Source organism: Oncorhynchus masou, chromosome 21 (assembly GCF_036934945.1).
Source record: "Oncorhynchus masou masou isolate Uvic2021 chromosome 21, UVic_Omas_1.1, whole genome shotgun sequence".
In the NCBI taxonomy this organism is placed as follows: domain Eukaryota; kingdom Metazoa; phylum Chordata; class Actinopteri; order Salmoniformes; family Salmonidae; genus Oncorhynchus; species Oncorhynchus masou.
This window is the reverse complement of record NC_088232.1, coordinates 27711405-27735197: the sequence shown is the minus strand read 5'-3', so window position 1 is coordinate 27735197 and position 23793 is coordinate 27711405. Positions and strand designations below refer to the sequence as shown.

The 23793-nt window shown below is 43.5% G+C and overlaps 1 protein-coding gene across 1 annotated transcript in view; it reads right to left on the bottom strand.

The window, feature by feature from the left end:
• Positions 1–5810: 5810 nt before the first annotated feature.
• The window catches only part of LOC135507371 (uncharacterized protein C14orf132), a 49949-nt gene continuing 31966 nt past the window's right edge, over positions 5811–23793 (bottom strand). Inside the window, exon 3 of the mRNA XM_064926923.1 lies at positions 5811–8174. Coding sequence (XP_064782995.1) covers positions 7941–8174 — 234 coding nt within the window. The 3' untranslated portion in view covers positions 5811–7940. The remainder of the gene's footprint in view (positions 8175–23793) is intronic.

The window sequence follows — 23793 nt, the reverse complement described above, 5'->3', positions numbered from 1 at the left end:
AGAACCATTTTTGGTTGCAGGTAGAACCCTTTTGGTTCGCGTTATAACTATTTTGTGTTCCATGTGGAATCCAAAAGGGTTCTACCTGGAACCAAAAAAGGTTCTGCTATGGGGACAGTGGAAGAACCCTTTTGGATACCTTTTTTCTAAGAGTGTAGCTACCTAGTTTAAATATCAACAGAAGTGCGATAGCTGCAAAACTTTTAATTAACACTTGATAACACTTGATTTACATCATCATCACTATTCGGTCTGGTTGGCTGATACATGCAGCAGACAGAGGCAGAAAGACATAAAGAGGAGCATCCGTGGTGAAGATTGCACTGCAGTAGATAGTAGCCGTCTTACAGGTTCCTGACCAATTCTGCAATTCTGTGTGATTTTTACTCTGATCTTAGCTTTTTTTTAAATTTTTTTTTTACATAATGTCTCCACCATCATTTTTTTTTTGACCGAAAACAGCTTCTTGACATCAGAACCAAGGAGTCGGCAGCTCTGGACTTTCTGTTACTCTTTACATGGCCCTAATCCCCAGGACTCGAAAGAGAGGCAAAGGGAGGAGGGGTGTGTCTTTTTGTCAACAACAGCTGGTGCGTGATCTCTAATGTTAAGGAAGTCTCTAGTTTTTTGCTGGCCTGAGTTAGAATACCTCATGATAAGCTGCAGAACCATACTATTTACAGAGAGTTTTCAACTATACAAGAGAGATCTTTTTTTTTTGCGTCCACATCTGTGGTGGAAAGTGTCAGAGCTTCAGCGCTGTTTGTCAGACCATGGAGACATCCCAAAACATCTTTCCCACAGGCTACAAGTGAAGACCAACACATCGGGGATGCAACTGCGTGAGTCCTTATCCAATTCCGAGGCGCATATTGAAGATATTGGAAGAACTGTCCACATTTACTTTTCGTCAGCCAATAAGATGAGTAGGCCTAACGGACAGCAAAACAATAGCCTATGGCAATCTACTATTCCCCAAAGTGCAAAAGTTGACCTTATTTTGTACGAGAAATAAATATTCCAAACATAGTCTGGGACAGTTGTGGGATGTGATAGATCCCAAATTAATACAACCACTAGCATTAAAAAAAATGGGTTTAAGCAATGAGCCTGACGCAACAGATCAGAACATTTAGCCTAAAATGTGAATAAAACATTAGGCTATTTCTTCACATTATAAGTGCAGCAATGTGCTCATGAAAGTAGACTATAAGCATGTTCAGTATGTTCCAACAGCAGGAAAACACCATTCTCAAAAATGACCACAAATGTGATTATGCATGTAATGATTGTATTATAAAGATGCATTTTTATGGTGAAAATGATCTTCCCCAAACTTGAAACTCACCTGCTGCTTATGTATGTCAGTTAGGATGTACACTCATTGTAAAGCGGATTTTTAAGAAGTTATTTGGACACATTGTCATACAAACCTTATCAAAACATATAGGCCTATGGGCTAGGCTACATGATTTGTGCGACTATGATTTGAAAAAGTCGGAGACAAAAAAGCATATGCTGTTTCCCTTAATCTGAGAATCATTCACAAGTGATGATATATCATCCACAAGTGACAGGCTAAATAACCCATCACACCATTCTTGATATAACCTTGTCTTTACATATACTATATAATATATGTGTGAAATTTGTTTTGATTTAGAATGGATCATTTTCATGCACCTGTATGGAAACAGAGGCAGTAGAAAAAAAATACATGTAATCTATGCACTTAAGTAGCAAATGGAGGACGCTTTTCCCGTGGTTCATTTTCATGCCAGCCAGGTAGGCTATACTCCTGTCGTAAATATAAACAATGTGCTTAATATCAGGAGAGGAATAAATATAGGAGGCCTGAAAGCTGATGGGATCCTCCACTTTTAATAGAGGCCATCTCACGCAATTACATAGCCTATTTTCTCACGCAATTGCATAGCCTATTTTCTCACGCAATTGCATAGCCTATAGAAATGTTGCCATCATCAGCTCATGGGCTCTCATGAAGTGTTTGATTTGATTTTCGATCACATTTGCATTGATGTCAGAGAGATTGGAGGGACAATAGAGTATGTGGTACCAGGCAGTTATCTCCATCTCTTCATTCCAAGACTCAATCACGGACACTCTTTCTGATTGTTATGACTCCTTCGCGTGATGTGTTGTTGTCTCTGCCTTCTTGCCCTTTGTGCCGTTGTCTGTACCCAATACAGGGGCGGCAGGGTAGCCTAGTGGTTAGAGTGTTGGACTCGTAGCCTGTTCCTAGGCCGTCATTGAAAATAAGAATTTGTTCTTAACTGACTTGCCTAGTTAAATAAAGGTTACATTTTTTTTAATGGTTTGTACCATTTTGTGCTGCTGCCATGTTGTGTTGCTACCATGTTGTTGTCATTTTGTGTTGCTACCATGCTGTGTTGTCATGTGTTGCTGCCATGCTATGTTGTTGTCTTAGGTTTCTCTTTATGTAGTGTTGTCTCTCTTGTGATGTGTGTTTTGTCCTATATTTATTATATATATATATATTTTTATCCCAGCCCCCGACCCCGCCGGAGGCATTTTGCCTTTTGGTAGGCCATCATTGTAAATATGAATTTGTTCTTAACTGACTTTCCTAGTTAAATAAATATAAATAGAAGTTAGAAAGTTTGGTAGGCTACTAATGACCATAAACAGCAGCAGAGCTTGGAGAAGCCTAATTACAGTGACTAAACCGTTGCCTTCATGACTCGGTCACCATAACAGCCCCATTCATACCCCTTGACTTATTCCATTTTTTTTGTGTTACAGCCTGATTGAGCCTGAATTGTCTACACATAATACAAAAACATATTTTTAGAAATGTTTGCAAATTTATTGCGAATTTTAATAGAGAAAAACATTTACATAAGTATTCACACCCCTGAGTCAATACTTTGTAGAAGCACCTTTGGCAGCGATTACAGCCATGAGTCTGTAAGAGTTTTCCACACCTGGATTGTGCAACATTTGCCCATTATTATTTTCAAAATTGCAATAGATTTTCAAATAGATCTAAGTCGAAATTGTAACTCAGCCGCTCAGGAACATTCACTGTCTTCTTGGTAGTAACTCCAGTGTAGATTTGGCCTTCCCGTTAAAAGGTGAATTAATCTCTCAGTGTCTGAGATTTTGCCTGTGTTTATCTCCATTACATACATTTTTTTATCCCAAAAAACTCCCCAGTCCTTAACGATTACAAGCATACCCATGACATGATGCAGCCTCCACTCTGCTTGGAAATATGGAGTGTCACTCAGTAATGTGTTATATTGGATTTGCCCCCAACATAACACTTTGTATTCAGGACAAAAGGTTAATTGCTTTGCCACATTTTATGGGATAATTATTTTAGTCTCATGTTGCAAACAGGATGCATGTTTTAGAATATGTTTATTCTGTACAGACTTTCTTATTTTCCCTAAGTCAATTAGGTTAGTAATTGTGGAGTAACTACAATGTTTTTGAGCCATGCTCTGTTTTCTCCTGTCACAGCCATTAATGTAACAGATGCCTTCTGGAGATAGAGAGGAGGACCAAGGTGCAGCGTGGTAAGTATTAATGTCTTTTTAATAAACAAACTGAACACTGGAACAAAACAATAAATGATGTGAACAAAACGAAACAGTACCGTGTGTCCCAAACACTCACAAACCAAAGGTGAAACCCAGGCTACCTAAGTATGATTCTCAATCAGGGACAACAATTGACAGCTGCCTCTTTTTGAAGTGTCTTTCCTATATCAAGAAGATACTGTATTAGAAAGCTGGGGAAATATAAACGTTTAAGCCCTTTTTTTGGGCACAAGACTCTCTTAATTTTAATAAACCAGTACCTTCAGACGAGTCCCTTGACACTTGTGAGGATCATAGGGCAAAACTGAGAATCTCCCCTTTCCATAGAGTGGTATTTGTTTTGTCGTCCAAACCGTTTGGACATTACAGACGTTTTCGTGAGAAGACCGATATTAATAAGGATACTCTCACAAACATTGGTGTAGCTCGGCCACCTTCCACCGCAAATGCGTAAAACCGACATATGCGGCTGTGGTGGATTGAGATGCAGCCCATGCAAAAACTGATAGCTCCAGCTCAGTGGTCTCCAACCGGTCGATCGCGATCTTCAAGGCAATCCTAGTCGATCGCCAAATATTTCTGTAGAAAAGCCAGGCTTGCGCTCCTTTTTTAAAATCGTGTTGAGCTGTTGCGGGTAGTGCACCTGCACCGGGTAAGCAAAGTGTCCCATGAGACAAACTCCGTCTACCCGGTGGACCGGCAAATCTGTGATTACATCGAGTGCACCTACTGCGCTGTCCAACCGGATAGCTCAAACCACCGTGACTACAGAGCTTCCATGACCCTGGCCACAGCCAAGATTATGTTAATAATAAAATCAACACGGCGAGCTGCTAATAATAATAAAATGCAGGGCTATCAATACTTGGCTATTCATTCATTGCAGCTGCAGCCCGAGCAGAAGTACTGGAGAAACATGTTTTGTAACAGTGTTGAATAAAAACAATGACAGTGCTGAATATAAACTTTAATGACTCAAGACATTTTAGATTTTCACTTTTGATTAATTTGTAATAATTTCGAAAAACAATTCCAATTTGACAAAAAAACGAAGTGTAATACATTTTAAATTCAGCCTGTAACACAACAACATGTGGAAAAAGTCAAGGGTTGTGAATCATTTCTGAAGGCACTGTAGCTACCACATTTACCTTGTACCCCTGGACTTCGACTCGGTACTGGCACACCCTGTATATTACGATGTTCTTTTAATAATTATTGCTTTTTGTTATTCCCTGTCTATTTATTCCTTTCATTTATTCCTTTTTCCTTTATTCCTCACAATTTCCATTTTTTTTAAAGTATCTTTGTCTTTAACTGTATTGTTGGAAAAGGACCTGTAAGTAAACATTTCACTTTTAGTCTACCTACACCTGTTGTTTACAATGCATGTGACAAATAAAATGTGATTTGAGGAGCAGCTGAATCAATGACCCTCCAACTCAACTCAATCCTTTCTTCAGTCGGGAGTTGCACATGTGTCAGGGCAGCAGCAACACTGATAGTAGACTCTACAGGTGTAGGATGTTAATTTGATACAGTTTGCTGCAACCGGAAAATAACCCTGCAGCAATAGAACATGTGAATTATTATGTGGATTATAATTAATGGACATTTTTTTGTAGGGGTTAATACTTTTTACGGAAGGAAAAGTCAAGTCTGACATTTCAAAGTGGAAATTACAAACTTCAGAAGCCTTTTTAAATCTCAAAAGTAAAATGAGGCAACTTCTCCTGGTTTCAGTGAAGGAATGACATCGGCTCACATCCAGACAGAGATATGTACAACCTGTGCCTGAGTCAGAGTGAGTGATGGTACAATGCTTGTCTTGTATCAGTCTCACCTGGGAGCACAGCATCCACTAGTAATCAATGCCAGTGCATATACAGTATCAGTCAAATGTTTGGACGCAACTTTCACAAACTTTTGACAGGTACTGTACCTTCAGTAGGAAGCAGTGCGAGGAGCTTGTCTCACAAACTGAAAAGGTCCATTTCTACTCATGTGATATATTGTGTTGTGCATAGGTTAAGTCTTATGGTGAGATTTCAGACTTTTCCCCCAAGTACACATTGAGCTCAGAAATTGTTACGTTTAACACTTTCACAATGTACACGTGTCCCACTGTACAGTTTAAAGTAAAACTTCTGTTGATGCATTTCCCTGTTGGATTGAATGGGACATTTTTCACACAATAAGTATTTATGGAGACAAACACAGCAATCCTGAAACTTTAATGTAATACATTTTCATACAAAAAAAGAATGTGTATTTTAATTACTACATTGCTAAACACTTACACATTTGACCTCTTATTGGGGATTTAAATGATACAATTTGCTGGAAATTCTATCGTAATTGGCTAATGTAAGCAAGTACTTACTGTATGTTATATACTGTAAATACCAAAATGTACAGTGTATACATATACCAAGACATGATAAACCCTCTACAACCTTCTAGATAGTCTTACTACAAATTCTTCTTTTATCAAGGTCACATAAGAAACGCCATTGAATACAAACAGCCCCTACTCTCTTTCTAGCTTATCGCTATATGATGCCCTGTAACTTAAAGTCATATATCATATATCGCAAAAATATGTCAAAAAGGTTGATGGAATCAATGTTGACCCTCTGCATCAACTCAAGAGCGGGGGATGTATACACAAGAAAATGTCTATTGACTTCATCAATGCATGTGCAAAGCTATTCATAAATCATTATATAATGTGTCTGATATAGCAACTCACTAGCGGCAGGTAGCCTAGCTGCTAGGAGTGTTGGGCCAGTTCAATTACCAAGATGACTTGGTTAAAAATCTGTCGATGTGCCCTTGAGCAAGGCACTTAACCCTAATTGCTCCAGGGTTGCTGTCAATAATGTCTGATTTCTGGCTCTGCCCCACTCTGAGGGGGAGAGGGATATGCAAAAAACACATTTCCATTTTGCACTTGTACGTGTGGTGTAGGACAAATGTAAGCACCCACCTAATTATTGTAATGGTGAACTTGGACCAAATTGATTTATCACTGATACAATTGCAGCTGTTAGGGCAAGCCAGCCAACATTCAAGAACAACGGTCTCCCAGAGAGAAGACAAAGTCAAATCAAAAAGGGAACGGCTCTTTCCTGTTTCAGCTATTTTCAGCTGAACAGAACGCTTTGGGGCTGAGATTAAACATGTTTTTATCAATCCATCACATTTACCAACCTTGGCGGTTCTTTTCAGTTCCTTTCTAGACAGAAAGCAGTCAATAATTAAGCTCAATAATAAAGCTCATAGCACTGCCTCTGTGACAACCTTAAGAAATGATCACCCCTGACATCAATGTACATGGATTTGGAGAGAGTTGGGGACTTGAGAACACCCACTGTGGTGACACCAGGGGCCTCGCTAATGTCTTGAAAAGACCCTGTTAATATTCTCAACTGGCCCTGGACCCCATGGCAGCAAAAAGCAAATTCACTGAACAGTTCTACATTTAAAGAGACCAGCTTGATAGAACACAGCTTATTTAGCTTATACAGCACATGAAGACTCCAAAGAGGGTAGCTAAATAACAATTAGGCTATGACAACCTAAAGCTGTACATTATTTCTGCTCATGTAAAATGTGCTTATATCTTTCAGGTCTACCTTGGTCATATACTTTAATGTCTCTGTGAGAGGTTTGTTATAAAAAAGTGAAATGTCAATGATAGATGTTCTGTTGTGTAATAAATCATGTTTCAGATAAAGATTTAGCAGAGTAAATTAGATGGTGGAGTGATTTCCTTTATTGGACCATAAACTGGTGTGGCATTGCTATAGAAACGGAGAAGCGTTCTTTTGTCAGAACAGATAATGGACTATAAGAACCTGAGGCCATGGCTAATGCAGAAGTATTCCCAGCATCACTTAAATGTTTTAAGATTCACGTCTCTGTTCATCCAAATAATTAAGCAGCACTCCTCGTAATTGCCTCTCATCTATCTGTGGAACATTTAAGATGGTCCGGTTTACCCTGTCCGTATCTTATACCCTCAGCACCACAATGCAACACAACAACATCCAGGAGCGTGATGTCTACTGAAAGTTAGGCGACTAAAGTTGAAAATACCATTCAGACTTCAGTTGAACTTGTGCGTACTGGTATATTGTATATTGTTCCTATACTGAAACATTGAGTTTTTTTTATTGAAAGTGAATGTTGCTGAAGCTTCAACTAAAGAAACCCCACACCACAGTCAGCGTTTGCATCCCGGAGCCCTTTGGTAATTCATTATGTGATATTTATCCTTTGCCTTTTATCACGTTCCACCATGGGGAAGCTCACTCATTTTTGGCTTGGTGGATAGGAAGGCAAGATGGATCAGAAGGTGAATGCGTAGACCACTCCCACCACCACAATGTTGCCGATAGTAGCGATGATGGCAATCCAGAGCCAGATGGCATCACTGGACGAGGACTGGTCGTCCTGCTGGGTCTGGGCTGAGGTCGCCGCAGAGGCGGCGTGGACACTGGCCGAGGAATTGAAGAGCGAGTGGTCAGCACTGTCGTTGTCATTGGGTGAGGAGTCCATGAAGGCCCCCGTCATGACTGGGATCTGCAGGACAGGGAAGGACAGAGGAGGGAGAGAAAGAGAGAGAGAAAATATTAGATAAGATATGAATTGACAAAACCAAAAGGAGTTATTTTATTTAATATGCAGTGTAGAGCTCTTTGCCAGTAGGTACAGAAGATTTGAACATTTTATTTCCTGTGAGTGGGAGATGTTCATAGGTCCTGCATTAGCAAGTTAAAAGTTGAAATTAAATAGTGAACGTATCACGGCATCTTGTGGGAACAAGGTTTCTCACTTCTGGTGTGGATCCCCCCACGCACACACAGGTGTGTTCCCACCCTTGGAACTAAGGCTTAATTCACATGAAATAAATAGTTAACGAGTGGGAAGTGAGAGTGATTTATTGCTTGGGACAATTAGAAGCCTGCTGAGAAGGTGGCTGTACAGCAGAGCAGAAGAAGAGGGAGAGAGTGCATCCTCTCATATGTACTGCAGGAAGCTAAGAAGTGCCTGAAAATGAGAACACTTGCTTGCTGCGAACGCTAGCTCTCAAATTAGAAAACAGATTCCTCTCCTCCGAGGGCTGTCAAAAAAACAATGCTAAAAATACTTGAAGGATGTAGAGCACTCACACTATATACACCAAAACACTCTTACTCTTTCTGCTCGCTCTCTTTCACACACACACTAATACAGTGAGAGAGAGAGAAAAAAACACACAGAGCACACAGTCTCATTTGAGGTCGTTCCTCTCACTGAGATAAAACATTTTTTATAGCATTCCGCTGCCCTCCAGCCATTGGCCCCTGGTGGTGAGTAATGACATGACATATCCAATTGGGCATGATGGGAGCAGATATCTATGTATGGGTACAGTAACCTGGGGTTCCCCTCACCTAGTGATCACTCAGCCAGAAGTAAAGAGTAGGGTTGCCTGATGAATGGATGAATGGATGGATGGATGAGGGGATTGCTGATCTAGAATGGTTTGATCGCATTAGAAGGGGTGTATGCTATGTATGGACACTCCACATGTACTGTAGCTAAAGGTTTTTTTAGTAGTAGTAGGTTTAGCTGAATAGAGCCTATAGAGGAATGACAAAAGTCTACATTTAGACACATCTAACTCAAACACCCCTATATGACTAATTTCACCATAAAAACATCCACACCATAGCTTTGCATAACATGCAATAATTGTTAAGGTAGTAACTTTGGAAAAACATTAGTAATCTGGTATCACTTGTCTGAACCCCTTATTTCCCAGTGCACCGGCATGAGGTCAGCACAGCTAGCTGTAAGCATTATAAATCCACCTCATGGGTGGAATGTTATTCATATTTAATAATTAATAAACATTATTTCGAAAAACCCACAGAAAATCTGGTGTTTCCATGTCAAAAGGTTTTGTTATATTTCAGTTTTCTGTGATGTTTATAAAATGTAATATTGGGATGCAAACTCCAAATTGAATAGATTTCAACTTTATATCGGACATGGTACAGGTGTCTTATTTTTTAAAGCCCATAACAATGTGTGTGAGGTGTATACTTTGGTTTCATAGTAGATTTGTTTAAGACTACCAATAAACATTCTGTGTGACCCTGATTTAGCCCACTGCAGTAAAAGGTTAATGGAATGGAAAGAGAGAAACCCTGGTATGGGGCATCCCCAGGCCACTTTGCACTTAAGCGGGCAATGAGGGCCATCTCCCATGCATCAATGTTAGGAAACTGATGCCAGTAAACCTGCATGGGTGAGTGGCTGCGTAATAGAGCTAGTCATCTGGTCACTGACCAGGGTAGGCTTAGATCTCGCGGATCTACTGGCTAAACAGCTACAGGCGGATCTATCTTAACATTGCATGCAGTTTATTGGTGCTATATTGGATTAGATAGAACATGCAATGTTTGCACACTCTAAGAAATGCTGGGTTGTTTGGATGACCCAACTGCTGGGTTGCAAGCATTGGGTTACCTTGTTGGGTTGTTTTCTTTAAAAAGAGCAAGGTTGGGTTGTTGATGCTAGGTTATTGAGATATGAGCCAACAGGTCAGATCAGAAGACTGGAGGCGTGGCTCAGTAGGGGCGTGGCTTTTAGATAGTTATTTTTGGCCACCAATGAAAGTGAATGTTATTCCGGTTCATCTGTTCTGTTTTACTGTTATCACATGTTAAGGTTTACCAACACTGACACTTTTGTAGCTTTATTGAGACTTACTGTAGGTCCCGTGTGGCTCAGTTGCTAGAGCATGGAGCTTGCAATGTTAGGGTTGTGTGTTTGATTCCCATGGGGGACCAGTAGGAAAGAAAGTAGTACTACTGTACGTTTCTCTGGATAAGAGCATCTGCTAAATTATTAAAATGTGAAATGTTTACACAAGTGTATGAGTTCCTCAAGAACCTAAGCATAAACCACTGTTGGGATAGTTACAATATATAAATAACACTGGGTGAAAAGGGTCTATATCAGGGGATGTCTGTTAGGTGCCTCCTAAGAAGAGGTAGGTGCAGGAGTCAGGAACAGGAGAGCAATGAAGTCCCAGTAGCACAATCGTTTATTGAAAGTCCCAACACAACAACAACAGGTGGGGAAACACACTCAACGACGTCGCCACACACAGGGAAATAACGTAACACATGGAGGAGAAACCTCTACTCCTAATTACAGTCCAAACGGTACAACGACCGTGAGAAAACAAAACCCTGTGGCGCAAACAAGCACCCCTAACAGAGCAACAACAGCAAATAATCCCCCTCAAACAATTAGCAGGCAGCGGAGGTTAATAAACCCACCTAAATTAACTAATAGGACACAGGTGTAAACAAAACAGACAGACACAAAAGAAAAATGGATCGGTGGCAGCTAGCAGGCCGGCGACGACGACCGCCGAGCACCTCCCGAACAGGGAGAGGAGCCACCTTCGGTGGAAGTCATGTCAATGTCTTTATATGACACATTTTTGATATTCTAGAGAATACAGACCATTTCCAATCCATTTTTTGAGATTTGTGGATATGCACCATGTCCTGATAAATTCTGAATCTAGATGTGTCCTTTATACATATATGATATTGGGATTACTCCAAATATCACACGAAGACATACTGTAACGGCTTTCTTTAGGTGAAAGAGAGTCGGACCAAAATGCGGCGTGGCTATTTAGATTCATGTTTTAATGAAACACAAATCAATACAAAAAACAATAAACGTAACACGAAAACCGAAACAGCCTATACTGGTGCAAACTAACACAGGAACAGGAACAAGGACAATCACCCACGACACACTCAAAGAATATGGCTGCCTAAATATGGTTCCCAATCAGAGACAACGATAAACACCTGCCTCTGATTGAGAACCACTTCAGACAGCCATATACTTTGCTAGCAAACCCCACTAAGCCACAATCCCAATACATATGAAAAACCCCAAGACAAAACATACCACATACCAAAACCCATGTCACACCCTGGCCTGACCAAATAAATAAAGAAAACACAAAATACTAAGACCAGGGCGTGACAGAACCCCCCCCCCCCCCCCCCCCAAGGTGCAGACTCTCGGCCGCACACCTAAACCCATAGGGGAGGGTCCGGGTGGGTGTCTGTCCATGGTGGCGGCTCCGGCGCGGGACGTGGACCCCACTCCAACAAAGTCTTAGTCCATTTTCCTCGCGTCCTTAGATAGGCGACCCTCGCCGCCGACCTTGGCCTAGTAGCCCTCACCAAGGGCCCCACTGGACTGAGGGGCAGCTCGGGACTGAGGGGTAGCTCGGGACTGAGGGGTAGCTCGGGACTGAGGGGTAGCTCAGGACTGAGGGGTAGCTCAGCACTGAGAGGAAGCTCAGCACTGAGAGGAAGCTCAGGCAGGTAGTTGGCTCTGGCAGATCCTGGCTGGCTGACGGTTCTGGCAGATCCTGGCTGACTGGTGGATCTGGAAGAGTCTGGCTGACTGGCGGATCCTGGCTGACTGGCGGATCTGGAAGAGTCTGGCTGACTGGTGGATCCTGACGGATCTGGAAGATCCTGGCTGACTGGCGGATCTGGGAGAGTCTGGCTGACTGGCGGATCCTGGCTGACTGACGGATCTGGAAGAGTCTGGCTGACTGGCGGATCCTGGCTGACTGGCGGATCTGGAAGATCCTGGCTGACTGGCGGATCTGGAAGATCCTGGCTGACTGGCGGATCTGGAAGAGACTGGCTGACGGATCTGGAAGAGTCTGGCTGACGGATCTGGAAGAGTCTGGCTGACTGGCGGATCCTGGCTGACTGGCGGATCTGGAAGATCCTGGCTGACTGGCGGATCTGGAAGAGTCTGGCTGACTGGCGGATCTGGAAGATCCTGGCTGACTGGCGGATTTGGAAGAGTCTGGCTGACGGATCTGGAAGAGTCTGGCTGACGGATCTGGAAGAGTCTGGCTGACTGGCGGATCCTGGCTGCTTGGCGGGTCTAGAAGATCCTGGCTGACTGGCGGATCCTGGTAGACTGACGGATCTGGAAGAGTCTGGCTGACTGGCGGATCCTGGCTGACTGGCGGATCTGGAAGATCCTGGCTGACTGGCGGATCTGGAAGAGTCTGGCTGACTGGCGGATCCTGGCTGACTGGCGGATCTGGAAGATCCTGGCTGACTGGCGGATTTGGAAGAGACTGGCTGACGGATCTGGAAGAGTCTGGCTGACTGGCGGATCCTGGCTGACTGGCGGATCTGGAAGATCCTGGCTGACTGGCGGATCTGGAAGAGTCTGGCTGACTGGCGGATCCTGGCTGCTTGGTGGGTCTAGAAGATCCTGGCTGACTGGCAGATCCTGGCAGGCTGGCAGATCTGGAAGAGTCTGGCTGATTGGCGGATCCTGGCAGACTGACGGCTCTGGCTGCTCCATGCTGACTGGCAGCTCTGGCTGCTCCATGCTGACTGACGGCTCTGGCGGCTTCTTGCAGACTGGCAGCTCTAGCGGCTTCTTGCAGACTGGCAGCTCTGGCGGCTTCATGCAGACTGGCAGCTCTGGCTGCTCCATGCAGACTGGCAGCTCTGGCAGCTCCTTGCAGACTGGCAGCTCCTTGCAGACTGGCCACGCTGAACAGGAGGGAGACTCGGCAGCGCTGGAGAGGAGGAAGGCTCTGGCAGCGCTAAAAAGGCGGGAGACTCCGGCAGCACTGTAGAGGCGGAAGGATTTAGCAGCGCTAAACAGGCGGGAGACTCCGACAACACTGGAGAGGAGGAAGGCTCTGACTGCGCTGAACAGGCGGGAGACTCTGGCAGCGCTGGAGAGGAGAAAAGCTCTGGCAGCGCTGGACAGGCGAAGCACACTGAAGGCCTGGTGCGTGGTGCTGGCACTGGTGGTACTGGGCCGAGGACACGCACAAGGAAGCCTGGTGCAGGGAGCTGCCACCGGAGGGCTGGTGTGTGGAGGTGGCACAGGATGGGCTGGACCGTGAAGGCGTACTGGAGATCTTGAGAGCAGGGCTGGCACAGGACGTGCAAGGCTAGGGAGGTGCACAGGAGGCCTGCTGCGTGAGGCTGACACAATCTTCACCAGCCGACTAACACGCACCTCAGGACGAGTATGGAGCGCTGACCCAGGTGCCATCAAATTCCAGACACGCTCCGTCGGGTGAATTCCATGCCTAAAGCACCAACACAGCAACTCCCTCATAACTCTCTCCTCCAATTTCCCCATAACTCTTTCACAGTCTCTGCTTCGCTCACCTCCAACACTGGCTCTGGTTCTGGTCTCCACCTTGGCTCCTCACGATAAACAGGGGGACTTGGCTCAGGTCTGACTCCTGACTCCGCCACACTCTCCCTGTGCCCCCCCAAGAAATTTTTGGGGCTGACTCTCGGGCTTCCTTCCACGCCACCGTGTTCGGCTCTCCAACTCCATTCTCCTATAACCTTCCTCGCACTGCTCCAGCAAATCCCAGGCGGGCTCCGGCACTCTCCCTGGGTCGACTGCCCACCTGTCTATTTCCTCCCAAGTCGTATAATCCAGACCCAGTTGCTCCTGCTGCCACTGCCTGTCACCACGGCGCTTGGTCCTGTTGTGGTGGGTGATTCTGTAACGGCTTTCTTTAGGCGAAAGAGAGTCGGACCAAAATGCGCCGTGGCTATTTAGATTCATGTTTTAATGCAACAAAGGAAACACGAATCAATACAAAAAAACAATAAACGTAACACGAAAACCGAAACAGCCTATACTGGTGCAAACTAACACAGGAACAGGAACAAGGACAATCACCCACGACACACTCAAAGAATATGGCTGCCTAAATATGGTTCCCAATCAGAGACAACGATAAACACCTGCCTCTGATTGAGAACCACTTCAGACAGCCATATACTTTGCTAGCAAACCCCACTAAGCCACAATCCCAATACATATGAAAAAACCCCAAGACAAAACACACCACATACCAAAACCCATGTCACACTCTGGCCTGACCAAATAAATAAAGAAAACACAAAATACTAAGACCAGGGCGTGACACATACCCTATGGCCGAATATGGACTCATTCAATATCTTGAGATATGTGACATCGTATTTTCGCTCTTCGTGTTGACAAATTCTGACTGTATACATCACATATAATGCTGAAAATAAGGGGCATTTCTTATGCATTTCTGAGTTCTCAGCACATGCTCAATAATTTTACAAATATGAAATCCATATTTTTCTTTAATGCACAAATAATTTTTGGATTCCTTCTGGATATCATACATGGTATGGCCGGATATTGACTCATTAGATATCCTGAGATCTTATTTTCTCTATATGATGACAAATACTGACAGTAGGCCTATATAGTATATTTTCTCAGCACAGGCCAGGCATATGCTCTTGACTGAGGTCCATATAAGGATCTAGAAATGCATTTGATATGTTGATGCATGTTAGAGTTGAGGACATGCTCAATAAATTGACACAATTTCTATATACAGTGCCTTCAGAAAGTATTCAGACCCCTTGACTTTTTCCACATATTGTTAGGTTACAGCTGTATTCTAAAATTGATTAAATAGTATGTTTTCCTTATCAATATACACACAATACCTAATAATGACAAAGCAAAAACAGATTTTTTTGAAATGTTTGCAAATTTATTAAAAATAAAAAAACTGAAAAATAAATGTACATACTGTAAGTATTCAGACGCTTTACTCAGTACTTTGTTGAAGCACCTTTGGCAACGATTACAGCCTTGAGGCTTCCTTGGTATGACGCTAGACCTATGGCACACCTGTATTTGGGGAGTTTTTCCCATTCTTCTCTGCAGATCCTCAAGCTCTGTCAGGTTGGATGGGGAGTGTTGCTGCACAGCTATTTTCAGGTCTCTCCAAAGATGTTCGATTGGCTACAAGTCTGGACTCTGGCTGGGCCACTCAAGGACTTTCAGAGACTTGTCTCGAAGCCACTCCTGCGTTGTCTTGGCTGTGTGCTTAGGGTCGGTGTCCTGTTGGAAGGTGAACCGTCGCCCCCAGTCTGAGGTCCTGAGTGCTCTGGAGTAGAGTTTCATCAAGGATCTCTCTGTACTTTGCTCCATTCATCTTTCCCTTGATCCTGATTAGTCTCCCGGTCCCTGCTTCTGAAAAACATCCACACAGCATGATGCTGCCACCACCTTGCTTCACTGTAGGGATGGTGCCAGGTTTCTTCCAGATGTGACGCTTTGCATTCAGGCTAAAGAGTTCAATCTTTGTTTCATCAGACCAGAGAATCTTGTTTCTCATGGTCTGAGAGTCTTTATATGCCTTTCAGCAAACTCCAAGCTGGCTGTCATGTGCTTTTTACTGAGGAGTGGCTTCGTCTGGCCACTTCCATAAAGGCCAGATTGGTGCAGTGCTGCAGAGATGGTTGTCCTTCTGGAAGATTCTCCCATCTCCACAGAGGAACTCTAGAGCTCCGTCAGAGTGATCAACATGTTCTTGGTCACCTGCCTGACCAAGGCCCTTCTCCCCCGATTGCTCAGTTTGGCCGGGTGGCCGGCTGCAGGAAGATTCTTGGTGGTTCCAAACTTCTTCCATTTAAGAATAATGGAGGCCACTCTGTTCTTGGGGACCTTCAATGCTGCTGAAATGTTTTAGTACCCAACCCCACATCTCTGCCTCAACACAATCCAGTCTTGGAGCTCTACGAACAATTTCTTTGACCTCATGGCTTGGTTTCTGCTCTGAAATGCGTTGTCAACAGTGGGACCTTATATAGACAGGCGTGTGCCTGTCCAATCAATTGAATTTAACACAGGTGGACTCCCACACAAGTTGTAGAGCCATTTCAAGGATGATCAACGGAAACAGACTGCACCTGAGCTCAATTTCGAGTCTCATAGCTAAGAGTGTCAATTCTTATGTAAATACGTACTGTCGAACAATTCACAACAATACACACAAATGTAAGAGTAAAATAATGGAATTAATACATTAATAAATGTAGGGGAATTGACTAAATACAGTAGAATACAGTTTATATACATATGAAATCAGTAAAACAGTATGTAAAAAAAAGCCGGCTACTGATGGCTATTTAACAGTCTGATGGCCTTGAGACAGAAGCTATTTTTCTGTCTCTCCGTCCCGGCTTTGATGGAGCTATATTGACCTCGCCTTCTGGATGTTAGCAGGGTGAACAGGCCGTGACTTGTGTAGTTGATGCCCTTGATGATCTTTTTGGCCTTCCTGTGACACCGGGTGATGTAGGCGTCCTGGAGGGAAGGCAGTGTGCCCCTGGTGATGCGTTAGGAAGACCACATCACCCAATGGAGTCCCCTGCGGTTGGGGTAAATCTTGTATGGAAAGGGGCCAAAGGTGTTTTTGTCTGTTCTTTGTATTTCAAATAAGCTCAAAGCACAGCTTCCCCCTCAAAAGCAAAGTCTTACTTGAGTGGAGATTCAATTAAGGGGTTCACCCCCCCCCCCCCGCCACGCTTGCACAATATAATGCCAGCACAATATAAAAATGACGCAAGCACAATATAAAATTACTGGCTTGGCTGGTTTTGCACATCGTTTTCCCCCCACACATCTTTTTGTTGTTCAAATTCTATTTTTCTGCCTGAACTGCCTTTTCCCCACGATTATTCAAAGCCTTTTAAGTAGACCTTAGGACATGCTATTTTAACAGGACCTAACAGAGATAGATGGGGTATGTGACTGACAGTTAAAAATACGTGTGGAAGAGACATGGCAATATGATCTAATACCCTGCACGGCCCAATCAGAGAGGAGCAAACGCTCCGCTTCAGAGATGAAGCTGCACCTCTGTCAGCTGCCTGCGGTTGTCAGGAAAATACATTATTTGTTGTGAAGCGCATCCCGCCGGCAGAACATGGATACAGAGCTCCCTGGCATTCAGTTTGCTGATATGGACACATAGTTTGCATGCATTCTGGAGTGGAAGTGCAGGATCTCAGCAGGTCCTTGCTACACACTAACAGCCTGGTATATTATAGATTTTCACTGGTGTGAAGTTAATTTTGTAGCAGTGGTTTTCAGACAGGAGTACAAACAAGGGTCAAGAGAAGGAACGATATTCTGGTCATTTTAACACGTGCAATGCCCTCAGTACACACCTTAGTGTGTTTATTATGTACACAAGTAGAATATGTATGATCTGGAAATTACCAAACACTCTCTCTCACCAAATGGCTAGGTGTATAGGAAATTCTCAGTAGTGTTCACTGTATATTTTCCCCAGTTTATCAGGGCCAGTGAGAAGTGATTCCAATGAGTGTATCTTAATTGAAAATACTCATATGAAAAATGCATGACTAACATCCACATATAGAAACATGGGAATACTGGGCTACATTGCAAGAAATGCCAAGTATGTGTGGGAGAAAAGCACATGTGTTTTGGTGTATAAACAATAGTTTAAAAACCATGCTACACATTTAATCTGGCTCATACATAATCAAAATATATGCTTATATAAATCATTAATGGATTGCAGTCTAAATCTATCTCATGATTAAGAACAAAACATGTAATCAGTTCTCAAACTGTGCATAGCTGCAATTTTAATTACTGTAACGAGACTAAGGAAGCTCATTGAAAGACTGAGAAAAAACACATTCATATTTTTTCTTCAGCGCTCAGAATTGTAGAGGACTTTGACTGTGAAGAGTTATATTTTTCTTATTGAAAGCCTAAAAATGACATCAACATCGTAAAAACACCAGCATTACGCAATGTGACGCTATACTTGCACTTGGCAGTATGACTTAGGCATGTACTGTATGTGGCCATTGTTATGGATGACTTATTCTACTGTATCCAGTGGCTTCATGAGAATATTATCGTAAACTCAACAACAATGTGTTACAGCACAGGACTCAAACCAAAGGAACAAAGTGAGGAAAGAAGAAAGTTGTCTCTGACATCAACCAGCTCTACTGTTCTGTATCAAAATACAGAGCTATCCATAACTCGCCAGCACATTTTTATACCCTGTCCAAACACCAACAAGGCTCCAGTGAGAGGCCGAGTCAGGGCTATTTCCATTGGAACAGTTTGGAGACAGAGAGACATTCTTTTAAATGTATGAGGCTCACTTAAAGAGAGTAAAATACCACAAGAAGAGATTTTATGAAGGACCTCCAGAAACAGATATTTCAGAATGCCCTGCTTATTACCCAATATAACCCAAGACAAACAGTCAGCGTGTTAGACCTCTACCTACAAAGATGCAGTATTAATCATAATAATGCTCAAGTATACTGCCGATGAAAATAGATCTTTGTTAAGTTTTCTTATACATTCATAACAATTCATATTTCTTCAGACAACTGAGAAAAGAAACCATTTAAAAAAAAGCAAATACACACTTTCTCATCCACTGTCTTTCTGAGCCGTTCTCTCTAAATCCTGCATTTTGAAGAGATGGAGATTAATGATGAAATTCTGACTCACAAACACCGTTTATACCTGTAAAAACTTAAACTCTCCTCGGGTGTCAGAAGTTTGGGTTTTCATTTGGTTTGCCCGTTGACTGAGTGTGTCGTGCAGCATAGGGAGTCATGGACCAGAGCACCAGACACAGAGTAACACGCGTCAGGAGTTAGACACTAGAATGAGGAGAGCTGGTCAGATGGCTAGATGTCACACACACAAACACACTGTACACACATACCGCAAACACACACACACACTGCACTCACAGTGAACTGTCAATCAAAGACAATCTTCTTTATGTGCTAAGTCAGGCATTGGCATTCCTCTCAGCTGACTAGAATGGAAAATCATGTGTACATTATGCACATTACAGAGCCTAGCTAAAGCTTATGGAACAAGAGAAAGATACAGTATAATACAGTTATTACATTGTAAAGTTTTAGAAAACCAGGTGCATGAAGCTGCATAAACATTATAAATTAAGATACAAGATTGACTGTGAATATGATGCAGGTGGCTGGGCTGAAACACTGCTACACACGTTCTATTGAGGTAAAAGATCTACTATGAAACGCTGCTGGGCCGCTGAGAGAAAGAAAATCGATAAGACTGAAGTTGTAAATCTAGATGGCAGTACAGAACCGTGGTGGACTGAGGTGAAATTCCATCTGGTCTGAGTCTAGTTTAACTAGTTCAAGTTTTATTGTCAGGGCGAAATGCTTAAATTGCATGTTCTAACCAACAGTGCAGTAATCAATATTAAAATAGTATAACTGATAATAAATGGAGAAAAAAATATATACACATATATATATATACACAGAGTATTCAGACCGTTTGACTTTTTCTACATTTTGTTACATTACAGCCTTGTTCTAAAATTGATTAAATTGTTTTTCTCTCATCCATCTACACATAATACTCCATAATGACAAAGCAAAAACAGGTTTTTAGACATTTTTGCAAATGTATTTCAAATAAAAAACTTAAATATCACATTTACATAAGTATTCAGACCGTTTACTCAGTACTTTGTTGAAGCACCTTTGGCAGCAATTAAAGCATTGAGTCTTCTTCTGTATGACACTACAAGCTTGGCACACCTGTATTTGGAGAGTTACGGATCCTCTCAAGCTCTGTCAGTTTGGATAGGGAGCAAAGCTGAGCAGCTATTTTCAGGTCTCTCCAGAGATGTTAGATTGGGTACAAGTCCAGCTCTGGCTGCGCCACTCAAGGACATTGAGAGACTTGTCCTGAAGCCACTACTGTGTTGTCTTACCTATGTGCTTAGAGTTGTCGTCCTATTGGAAGGTGAACCTTCGCCCCAGTCCGAGGTCATGAGCTCTCTGGAGCAGGTTTTCATCAAGGATATCTCTGTACTTTGCTCCGTTCATCTTTCCCTCAATCCTGACTAGTCTCCCAGACCCTGCCGCTGAAAAACATCTCCACAGCATGATGCTGCCACCACCATTCTTCACCGTAGGGATGGTGCCAGTTTTCCTCCAGACGTGACGCTTGGCATTCAGGCCAAATAGTTTAATCTTGGTTTCATCAGACCAGAGAATCTTGTTTCTCATGGTTTGAAAGTCCTTTAGGTGCCTTTTGGCAAACTTCAAGCTGTCTGGCCACTACCATAAAAGCCTGATTGGTGGAGTGCTGCAGACATGGTTGTCCTTCTGGAAGGGTCTCCCATCTCCACAGAGGAACTATGGAGCTCTGTCAGAGTGACCATCTGGTTCTTGGTCACCTCCCTGACCAAGGCCCTTCTCCTATGATTAATCAGATTGGCTGGGCGGCCACCTCTAGGAAGAGTCTTGGTGGTTCCAAACTTCTTCCATTTAAGAACGATGGAGGCCACTGTGTTTTTGGGGACCTTCAATGCTGCAGAAAGTTTTTGGTACCCTTCCCCAGATTTCTGCCCAGACACAATCCTGTCTCGGAGCTCTACGGTCAATTCCTTCGACCTCATGACTTGGTTTCTGTTCTGACATGCACTGTCAACCATGAGACTTTATATAGACAAGTGTGTGTCTTTCCAAATCATGTCCAATCAATTGAATTTACCACAGGTGGACTCCAATCAAGTTGTTGAAACATCTCAAGAATGATCCATGGAAAAATTATGCACCTGAGCTCAATTTCGAGGCTCATAGCAAAGAGTCTGAATAATTATGGAAATAAGGTATTGCTGTTTCACTTTGCCATTATGGGGTATTATGTGTAGATTGACGAGATAAAAAATGTATCCCAGTCTGCTGTCTTCACTTGCTTCAAGATGTCCACCATTGTTCCTATACCCAAGAACGCAAAGGCAACTGAACTAAATCATTATCGCCCAGTAGAACTCGCTTCTGTCATTATGAAGTGCTTTGAGAGGCTAGTTAAGGATCACATCACCTCCACCTTACTATACACCCTAGACCCACTTCAATTGGCATACCACCCCAATAGATCCACAGACAATGCAATCACCATCGTACTACACACTGCTCTATCCCATCTGGACACCCATCTCTACCCAAAAGATTTAGACTTTTCTGTTTCCATCTACGCAGGCTAGCACTAGTGTCTCACCAGTGGACCTGTTCTCACTTCGAGTCAAAGCCAGAACACTGGTACTTTTCAGCTGTCAGTTACATAACAATGACTAACTGTGAACTTTAACAACTTCTCATAGAGCAACTGTTTTGTTTAGGCAAAGGTTGAATCTGCTCTTCACAAGTCCTCACTGTCAGCCAAAGCTGTGGAAATACAATTTCCCTAGTTTAACACAAAGGTGTATACACTAATGTCCCACTGGAGTTACAGTCGAAAAGCAGCACGAGATTTAGAGTCCGTCAACCACAGTACGCTGCATGTTAGAAGGCAATATAGGAGCAAGAAATGCCTTTACCACTGTCAAAGAGAATAGTATGACAAATAGCTTTTAAGCCACTACTGTATAGCTCTGTGACTCACAGTGGTATTCTGTCCAGCTTGGGTATTCATTATTTTCATCTTTGATCTGTAATCGTTGACGTGGTCAGTATTTTGACAGATTGGGACATACTGTAAACCTTTCACATTATCATCCACTCAATAACAAGTAGCAGCAATGATCTTCATGTTAATAGACAGTTAGACTGCAGAGCCACAATATGGCCATAGTCCAAAGACAAACATTAGGAGGGGCACCACAATGCATTCAACTGAAATGTTTCTTCTGATTTAACTCAACTCCTCTGAATAAGAGAGGTGTGGGGGGCTGCCTTAATCGGCATCCAGGTTATCAGCGCCCAGGGAGCAGTTGTTGTTGGGGGTTAACTGCTTTGCTCAAGGGCAGATCTTTCTACCTTACAGGCTCTGGGATTCGAACCAGCAACCTTTTGGTTACTGGCCCAACTCTTTTACCACTTGGCTACCTGCCACCCTGCATTATAGTTTTTAAATGTTCAACGTGCTGTGTACGCAGGTTTGACAAATAAGCTATTACTACCGTATAGAGCAGACCCCCTACACACAAAATGCAGCCTAATATTTCTGCCACAGTCAAATGACTCCTGGCGTTAAGGGAAACAATCAGACTCAGCAGTGCGGCTGGGCTGTGCTCTGTGACGTGATTTAATTCAGGATTTCTAAGGGACTGTGGTTAAAATAAAATAATGAATTGACCGTAAGTTACCTTAATAAAGGGGACCTCAAAATACTATATATATATTTGTTTGGGGGGGCGGGTTATGGGATACACACACTGCTTCGGATAGGTCTTTTTACTGTTTGTGCTGTTGTGCAGGGCTGGATACAGCCCAGTGTTTTGTATACGTGTTTGTTTTGGGTGTATTAAAAACCCCTGTGTATTCTTGCGCCTGTCTCCAAAATCCTTTATGCCAGCGTGACAGAATAACAGACCTGCAAAATGGAGACAGCAGGAAAGACCGTGCTGGCGACCATTGTAGGGACAGTACAGCACCACGATGACTGTCTCTCGAGCCTCGGTATTGCCATGGACAGTGTGCTGGCAACAATCCCGTGCTTGGAGGGAAGAGTGCAGTCCCTCCAGTCTCCAGCACCGATTCTGGTACCAGCTCCCACACCACAATCTATTTCCGTTCCATTGGAGCTGGTCCGTGGAATACCCCTGTCCATCCTGGAGAGCTTCGACGGCACACCAGCAAGATGCAAGGTGTTCCTTCTAAAATGCGACCTGAACCTCGCTCGCTACGACGGGGCTGTTTCCGGAAGTGACAGGGTTGCCACCGTCATGTCGGCACTGACCGGATGAGCTCTGGACTGGGGTGCCGCGGTCTGGGAGACCGGCGGAACCGAGGTCGAGTCCTACGAGCTCTTCACCCTCCTCTTTCGCTCGGTTTTTGACCATCATGAGGGCCGAGAGGAGGGTGAGCGTCTACTCGACTTTGCCAGGGATCTAGGACCGCCTCGGAGTTCGCCCTGGGGTTCCGGAACATCGCTGCCTCCACCGGATGGAATGAGTTGGCTGTCGTCACCATTTTATGCAGCGGACTGCGGGAGGTGGTACAGTTGGAGTTAGACTGCCGTGATGACAACCTTTTATTCGTCCAGCTCATCAGCATTGCAATCCGGTTGGACAATCTCCTGTGGCTCCGAAGAAGACCTGCGCAGAATTCGGAGCCCATGGCTACCCCTGCTCCGTGGCAAGAGCCACGGAGGTGGGCTCGGCGTGTTTGCCGAGGCAGAGCATAGGAGAAGGAGGAATCTGGGCATCTGCTTCTATTGTGGAGAAAGGGGTCATTTCTCCCCAACCTGCTCTCTA